The sequence below is a fragment of the Sparus aurata genome, chromosome 19 (assembly GCF_900880675.1).
Source record: "Sparus aurata chromosome 19, fSpaAur1.1, whole genome shotgun sequence".
Classification (NCBI taxonomy): Eukaryota; Metazoa; Chordata; class Actinopteri; order Spariformes; family Sparidae; genus Sparus; species Sparus aurata.
This window is the reverse complement of record NC_044205.1, coordinates 23,282,557-23,291,049: the sequence shown is the minus strand read 5'-3', so window position 1 is coordinate 23,291,049 and position 8,493 is coordinate 23,282,557. Positions and strand designations below refer to the sequence as shown.

General features: G+C 43.8%; 1 protein-coding gene across 1 annotated transcript; it reads right to left on the bottom strand.

The window, feature by feature from the left end:
* Nucleotides 1-375: 375 nt before the first annotated feature.
* LOC115570135 (carbonic anhydrase 1-like) lies at nucleotides 376-7,996 on the bottom strand. Its single transcript, XM_030398453.1, has 7 exons — nucleotides 7,750-7,996; nucleotides 7,308-7,505; nucleotides 5,443-5,561; nucleotides 4,828-4,920; nucleotides 4,678-4,740; nucleotides 4,066-4,221; nucleotides 376-1,961 (listed from the first exon to the last, which is right to left on the bottom strand). Exons 1-7 carry the CDS (start codon nucleotides 7,781-7,783, stop codon nucleotides 1,842-1,844), a joined length of 783 nt encoding a protein of 260 aa, XP_030254313.1. The 5' UTR covers nucleotides 7,784-7,996; the 3' UTR covers nucleotides 376-1,841.
* Nucleotides 7,997-8,493: the final 497 nt, after the last annotated feature.

Genomic DNA, 8,493 nt, shown 5'->3' with positions numbered 1-8,493 from the left:
CCATGGAGATAAGATATCTTATCTCACCACTCAGCAGAGGACATGGTGCAGATGATGTGTCATAAAGACACAGTGTGCAGAATGCAAACACATCTTCCAGTGAAATTTCATCAGAGTAGAGACACATGATGAAACCACCCAGAATAAAGCGAACATTACATGCAAATGTGTGTGTAATTCTATTCCTGCTGGGTTTCAGGTGTTGACAGGTGAACAATGAGTCACTGAGAACAGCTGACAGCCTGAATGTCACAGAAAACTTAATAATCTAATGGACTTCAGCCACATGTGTCACAAAAAGTGATAAGGGCACAACACAGCAACTGATCTGGAGAATTAGTTTCAAAGCAGATTAAAAAAAACACACGACACTTGTTATAGTCATAAAATATATTTATTCAACTAGTAAAACGTCCACTTCCAAAATAGAATGACAACAACACATACTCATTGGACGGCCCTAACAAGTGATTGGCATAAGGCGTTTTTTCTTTTTTTTTTCCCGTTAATTACAATCTTTCTGGAAAATACATCACTTTTGTCTTCCTTATTATTTCAGAGATGCATACAGGGCTACAAGCAGAGGCCTTCAGGACCTCACGGTGCCTTTTGTTAGTTGCTGTCCTAAACAGGGCCTGACACCAGGCTGACACTATAATCTGTTGGCAGGTTTCTCGTCGTCATTGGCTTTTCCTTGGCAGGGTTAATTTCGTCCTTGGCTTTGTGCATGAGCCACTATGGCATCACCCGCGAGGCGATTGTGCGTTTTAAGCTTTAGCACTCAACAAAACAACACGTGAAGGGATTTTTTCTTTGCACGTTACATTTTCAAATTTCAAAAAGGGAGGCTCATTCCTCGCTATTGCTATGTTATCAGTTCATCAAAAAAAAGAACGCAGATGACCTTTTGGTTACAAAACATAATTTAGGAATCACTTAAGACTTATTTTGCATAAGCTGTCAGGCAAAAAAATGAGAAGAAAAAAAAAAGACATAATCTATAATAATAATAAAAACACGACACGGGATGACAAACACATGAGAGATTTGAAGATTAGGCCTTAAAAACAGAGAAGTAAGCCGTTGTTTTGATGTTGGGTAGCTGGCAGCAGCAGTCTGTCCTCGTGTCCTTACACTGAATCAATAAGCAGGTCAGTGCCTATAGGCATCATGCTTGCATGAGACTGTGTGTGCCATGTTGTGTGTGTGTGTGTGTGTGCCAGAGGGGGATTTCTGAGTCAATCGGTTGTGATGGAGGCGGCTGCAGCGTTTCATTAAGCTGCTGTGATGCAGAGGCTGGCAGTCGGTCAGAGATTACAGACCAGACTGGCAGGGGGAGAGTTTCATGTGTGCTGCCTTTTTATCTGCACCTTACCCTCCTCACAGACGGCGATAGTTTCATCCTCCCCCGGCCTACTGCGACTGGCTCTCTGCTGACTCGAGAGCACCGTTTTGACTATCTTCACGTTCCATCCCATTGGTGTTTGAACAGCGACGTCCAGCACACAGTTGTGCAATGTCTCTAAAATGTGTTGCAGCCACCGTGAAGTGTTTGTCTTACAAAACAAATTATGACAGGGCATCTTTGCTGGCTTACATACATAAAGACAGAGATGCAAACCCTGGAAGGGCTTCATCATCTCACAGCTAGACTGCCCAGCTTTAAAAGCAATGGGTCAAAGGAATATCATTTCTTTTTTTGAAAAAAAATTGGACGGAGAGAGATATGTGTGCTTTGTTGCTCACTGCTAGAGAGGTATCTCTGGGTGTCTGACTGTTGGGAGGGGGGAGGGGATAGAGGGCAAAAGGGCAAACAGGGTAGTAGAGGGGGAGGGTTTTTTTTACTTAAAGGAAGCACGGACAGGGCGACCCTTGAGCGGCTGGGGAGGACGGTAGTTGTCGACCATGCAGCACTCGGTCTCGCCCTCAGCAGAGAAGAGCAGGCTGCGGAATTTGGCCATCTGTGAAAAGGGAGAAGACGTTTAGTCATTCCTGCTGACCTCCTGTGACTGTCACTCAGCAAAGACATCGCTAGTCTCGCCGCTGAGTCACTGACTTTAAGTCAGATTTGTTCTAGGCCTAATGGAAAACTGACTTTAACAGCTGTATTGTTGATGCGTAAGGGAATATTTTGACATTTTGGGAAATAGGCTTGTTCACTTTCTTGCCACGAGTTCGATGAGCAGACCGATGACGCTCTCATGCCTCCACACAAAACACGAAGCTACGGCATTTTGCTGTTAGCTTAGCATAAAGAATGTAAACAGGAAGTAATAGCTAGCATTGCTATATCCGGAAAAGCTAAATGAAACTATGAGCACCTCAATAACTCACTCACATTAAAGTTTATACGTATGATTTGTTTAATTCCTACAAGCTAGTTGCCTTCACAGCTAGTACCCTGCTAGAAAATCCAGCACAGACCAGCACCAAAACACAACATGTACTGGTCTTGCTGGTGAGCAGTCACCAACAAGACCAGCATATGTTGTGTTTTGGTGCTGGTCTGTGCTAGGTTTTCCAGCAGGGTAGCTTCATATTTAGCACACAGATATGAAAGTGGCATTTTAGTCACGCAATATGTAAGAATTTTATATGAAAAACATGAAAAAGTTATCGACAGAGCTAACTAGCTAGCCCCGGCCTGTCTCAGGTCAAAACTCCTCTGCCAGTGGTATAAAAGCAAACCTAGCTGAGCTACAGTGGGCAGTTAGCGGTTACTCTGGTGATGAGCTGCCCCCATATTTGTATGAATTCACAGGACTATTCTTGAAATATTGCACCTTGGAATTTTTTTTTTTCTATCAAAGGAACAGCTGCCAAATAGTGAAGTTAGCTTAGCTAGAATTAGTGAGGGGTTAGCCTATATGTCGAACTAGCCTAGCCTTTTAGCTGGGTAGGTCATCAGGAGGTAAAACCACAACTTGTTGTTTGTACACTTTGGTATTTGTGTGGATTAAACAAATAAGATTGAACACGTTAATCAGAGCGCTTTACAGGTGCAGGTTGGATGACTTAGTTACCTTTGGATGGGGTCAAGGTAGCTGTTCCTACTCTTTAGGTTATGCTATAATAAGCTAACCTGCCGGCATCAGACTCACACCAACCCTACACACGAGGTTGTTATCAATTGTCTACAAGCGAATGTCAAGTCAGGCTGCAGGATGGTATAGTATGTCCTTGTCAAAGGTTTTGTCATTAACTCTGGCTAATGATTGGAAGTTAAACTGCTTCTACTGAAGTTTAACGTACACAGTGAGTTATGTTATATTCACTCCAGCTTGAGGGTGTATCTCACAATCAGCTGACGACAGAACATTAACTTATGATGACTATTTATTGCTTTATTTTTTTTTCCACTTGAAAGACTTCTTTCTCATTATCTGCTTTACCAGCTTTGTATTACACAAAGTCTAAAGGTTATGTCCACACATCTCACATGTTTACCCCTGAGACACACACTCGCCTGCATGAAATAAACATTACACCGGGCAGTGTTAATTTTCACATGGACTGAAGACTCAAACCACCAAGGACGAAAACCTGCCCGGAGAGGCCGTTTAGTTTAGATTTACGTGCGGTTGGAAGCCAAATAACCATTTCAGTCGTGGGATTAGGGGTAATTTTAGGAGCCAACACTAAACAAATGTAGGTTTGATGTTTACGGATGAAATCCCACACTCACTGAAGCTGACTTTCTTCACCTACAGAATGTGAGATGTGTGTGGGACGAACATTTCCTGTTGACTCCCCACACTGACTCAGAAGAACTGTGGTAAAGCCTGTTACCAGCAGCTGTGGTGAACTCTGATCTGTCCTCGTTCTCGAAATATACCAAGTATCTTTATTTTTCACTTCATAGTGTGAGAGGCTGCTGTATTGCGTTTCCCCCCGTTATAAAGGCTTCTTCTTCTGGCCTCAGCCGCGCAGCTAATCTGAACAGTTAAGCCCTTGATTCAGCTTGTAGTGGAAGAGAGGATTTGCAGACAGGGCTATTCTAGACTTGTGGGCACGCAGCCAAGCCTTCTGCTACTGCTGAATTAATTGCTCTGTGAGCCGCCATACCTGCGCAGAGCTGACGCTGATTGGCTCTTTGCAGACAATCCAGGTGACGCTCTCCAGCAGAGGGGGCGTGGTCAGGGAGCCGAGATACGTCCAGTAGTCTAGGCTGCCGGGGAGCAGGGTGGCGGGGTCGAAGTTAGCGAAGGTGGTCTGCTTGCCCTGAAAGCAATGAAGAAAATAAGAGAAATTGAGGAACAGGTCAGTCACAAGAACCTTCTCCGGGGACTCCAACATTCAAAAAGTGCAGGAACTTCAGGGGCGGGGCTTGGGGATAAACATTTGTGATTGGTCGAGCGCTTGCAGCATTTTCTTTCAGCCACCATTTCTAAAAACCTCCAGCTGCAAACCAGTCCGCCTTTGTTCACTTATCTTTGTCAAAATCGCCACATGGACCCCGTGACAAATGGCATTTTTGTATAGTCACATTCAAAAAATGTAAATCAGCGCGCTCATTTGCCTAATCTTCACAAGTCTTTGGACCGTGATGGGAACGCAGACAAAAACGGGCTGAAGGAACCCTGAAAAGTAGTTCCTGCGACTAAAAGTTCGGGGTACTTTTAAATAATCAAATAAAAGAGAATATGTTTGTTTTTTTAAAATATAAAATAAACTTACTTTGGCCTTGATGGAGTCAAAGGCCTCCAGAAGCTTCTGGAGTTTGGCATTTTCAGCACCAATCTGAAAAAAAGACATCATGTTGAAAGTGAATTATATAATCATCAGCAAACGCAAGTTAAAAAATTAAAGCAAACGTTTGCTACTAACCTGCAGGAATACTCCAACAACAGCGAGCCCATCGGGCTGGCTGGCGGCCTCACCGAAGCTGGGGTATTTGGTGTTCCAGTGAACCAGATGGAGCTGGGACCAAAGAAAACAGATCAATTAAACATAATATTATTTCTTTGACCCATTTTTTGTAAATCTTAACATTCCTGAACTGGTAACTGGACCTTTAGGGCAACTAATATACTTGAAATGCAGACAGACACTTTTTTTTGAGAAAGTAAGATTGGTTTGATTGAAAACGTTTTTTGTTTTTTTTTAAAACAGAAGGGTCAGAAATATAAAATTGCAATGCTGCAAAACAATAGCTTGACTCAACATTCTGGAAACTGATTCTTCTCTGAGGTTTGATGGTTGATAACAAGCTGCGTTGAGTTGAAGTTAGTGAACTGGAAAACATAAAAGGCAACGGAAATCAGTTTCCCATTTAGGCCTCGCTAATCTGATATACTTCTTCCCTCAGAGCAGCTTTGCTCTCAAGAAAAGTTAACAACCTACGATGCAAGTCAAATTTAAAACTCTAATCTGCCCTTTACCCTCCTTGTCACTGCACGCCAACCTTGAGATTTGTCAGAATCGTTTCCGGAGCATCGTTACCTCAGCAGGGTACTTGGTTCCGTCCACGGTGTGCTCGGAGCCCTTGTCATCAGAAGCTCCCCAGTGGAAATGAAACTGCTTGAGCCTGTAGGTTCCTGTGATGGGCCCGTCTGTCAGAGCTGCAGAATAAACACACAATTCCCGTCAGTTCATCCCACGCTGAGGGTGGCCTGGTGCTGCGGTCGGCCTCGACTGTGCAACATTGTCATAAAATCATTTGGACTTGAAAAAAGAAGTGTTTTTTTCTGAGTTGTAAATATGAAAGAATAGGTTGAGGTGATGACACACACTTGTGCCTACGTGGCAGACCTCCTTCTGTCACGGAGGCAGACTCAGTTCCTGTTGTGCGAGTTCAAATTGTGGGTTACATTCGGTCTGAAACAATGTCCAAGTATTGCTCACATCCAAACTCCTGTAAATGTTGCGTAATGGATCTATTTGCAGGAGTAGTAGCCGAAACGGTGGCAGATAATCCTGTGTATTGTTCTATTCCTGGTGCTATTACGAAATGCTCTCTCTCTCTCTCTCTTTGTCTCACACACACACACACACACACACACACTGCCCTCTCCAGACAGGATATTTGTTTCTCAGTAGTCGGCCCTCAAATGATAAGAAGATGTCAAACTAGTCTTTGCAATTTTGGGGTTTTTGTGTGGGAATAAAGGGATTCGTGAAGAATAAATATAAAGAGGCTGAGGTGGTATATACACACACACACACACACACACACGATGCATGATGGAGGATGACGCAGACTGAGCTCTTCCTTTGTTTAGAACGCGCCGGGTGGAAAAATAAGAGCAGCGGAGGAAGATGTGAGAGGCTCCAAATCATCAAGCTCACATTTTTTGTAAAAAAAAAAAAAAAAAAAGGTGCTTCTGTTTTGTCTTAAAGTGTGTCCACTAGAAATAATCCACGTGATTGGGTTGATTATGTAACCATCTTCTGCATTAGACTCAGATCGGCTCAAACGACGACCGAGTCTCAAATCCTCAAAATACCCCCCAAAAAACCCCTAAAGAAGCAGAAGTGATTGTCTCTCTGGGAAACCAAATCATAGAGGAATTGAAATGCAATTAAAGAAAAAAATAGAGGAATAAAACAATCAAAGCATTCTTAAATTGCATAGTCCAGGACAGGAAAACAAAGGGATCTTATAGGTGACTCATTAACATGCAGGGTTTGGAGCATGAATAGTGAAGCAAGCCTGCGTTTGTTTGCAGAGTAACCTTGGTTTTTTTTTTTCTTCTTCTTCTTTTTTCTTTTCTGGTGGTTTTGACCTCGCTGGCAGCAGAAAAGAGTTGGCGTGGGAAAGGTTTACCAGGGGTTACATTACCAATTCAATTAGGATCTGCAGTGGCTTTGTGCTCGGCGTTTGAATGGAGCCCCTGCAGCACGTCCACCAAACTCCAGCCACATTTCTTTGATTTTTAAAAAAAAAATATAAATGAATAAACATATTTTCTTCCTTTTCTTGTTTGCTCACGATGAAACCCTGGATAAATATTAACCTTATATTAACATAAATGGGTTTTACAGCCTTGAAGCAGGTGCCGCGTTGACACAAAGCAGCTGAATGCCGCATTTTTTATTTATTTTTTGCAGGTTGCTGCATCCTGTAAATCACCATCAGCACCCCGATTGTCTTTGTTTGCAACCCCACAAGTGCCATCACCGTACAGGTCCTTTATTATATTAACAAATCCTGCGATAATAATTGGAAAATAAATGATAAATATCGTGTTTTCTCCACGATAACGACGAAATGTGAAATGCAAATTGCCTGATCAGATTCTGAAGGCGTCGATTTCGAGCCGAGCAGGCTGCGCTTGATATTCATGCAATATTAATGTCGCACTAACTTGAGCTGTCGGAGTCGTCTACGAAGGTCACTTGGAAGGAATGTCCGTTGTTGAGGATGTCCAGGCAGGTGGAGGGGTCGTACTTCAGGTTGAGCGGCTTCAGCTCCGCGTCGAAAGATGCTGCGCCAGGGACGATGTCAATGGGAGACTGGCGGGGTCCATTGGCAATTGGGAAGTTATCACACCATTTGTCAGGTCCTGGAAATGATATAATAATGGAAAAAATGTGATTAATAACATGTTGATCTTGAGGTATGTATTTTCTTGCGCATTTGGGGATGGTGGTGTGCTTAACACGCGCGTAAAAAAGCCCCCAAATGTGCAGAATAAATAAAAAAATAAATCTCTGCAGGCAGTGACCCGTGCGTTCATTCAGCACAATCTGCCGGTATGACTGGTTCTTTTAAACACCACATAGCATGCAGGCCGATGAGCGCCTCACCGTTGTTTGCTGCGTATCCCCAAGCGTGAGACATGGTTACAATTTGGATCTGTGAGTATCTAGTGCCGTAATTCCCTTAAAGCGAGTCGTCCCCTAGCGCAAAGCAGCCAGTGTCCTCCACCTGACAGCTGCAGAGCTTATATAGGGTCCCACAGTGAGCGGTGCGCCTGTCAGGCTGTTGTTGGCCACATGATGTCCGCGCAATGACCGGGAGGAGTTTAGATGCGCCGCAACGCTGCAACAATGTGGATCAATGAGTCTCTCTCTCTCCCCCTCTTTCTCTCTGTCACTCTCTCTCTCTCTGGCTGCTGCTGTGGCGGTGGTGGAGAACTCCTCATTGACGCTCCACAGCAGGCTACTACAGCTCGATGAGCTGGATAGTATTCCTCCATCAACGTGCCGAGCGCGTTTTTTGTTTTGTTGTTTTAACCTTCCAGCTAACGGGTCTAACTCGCCCGTCGTGTCAGGAAGTAACGGAATTACGCGACAGCCGCGTGGACAGTGTCACCTTCAAACTGAAAGTCAGCCTCAGCTGGGTCATTACAGAAAGACGCGCCATGGAGATATGTTACTGCGCCGCGTAAACACTGAAAAACATGCAAATAACGATTAAAAAGCTGGTAACACTTTAAGATAAGGCGCGCACGCACGCACGCACGCACACACACACATACACCGGTGCTACTGAGCTACAAGTGAGGAATGAATCAGGAACAACTTGATGGTTCATAAACAAAACAATAA

Coding starts and splice junctions, on each gene's coding strand:
- LOC115570135 (XM_030398453.1), bottom strand. CDS start 7,783: ATGTCTCACGCTTGGGGATACGCAGCAAACAACG. Junction 5,562..7,307: donor AGACGACTCCGACAGCTCAA/GTTAGTGCGACA, acceptor TTTATTCTGCAG/CTCTGACAGACGGGCCCATC. Junction 4,921..5,442: donor GAACCAAGTACCCTGCTGAG/GTAACGATGCTC, acceptor CTTTGGTCCCAG/CTCCATCTGGTTCACTGGAA.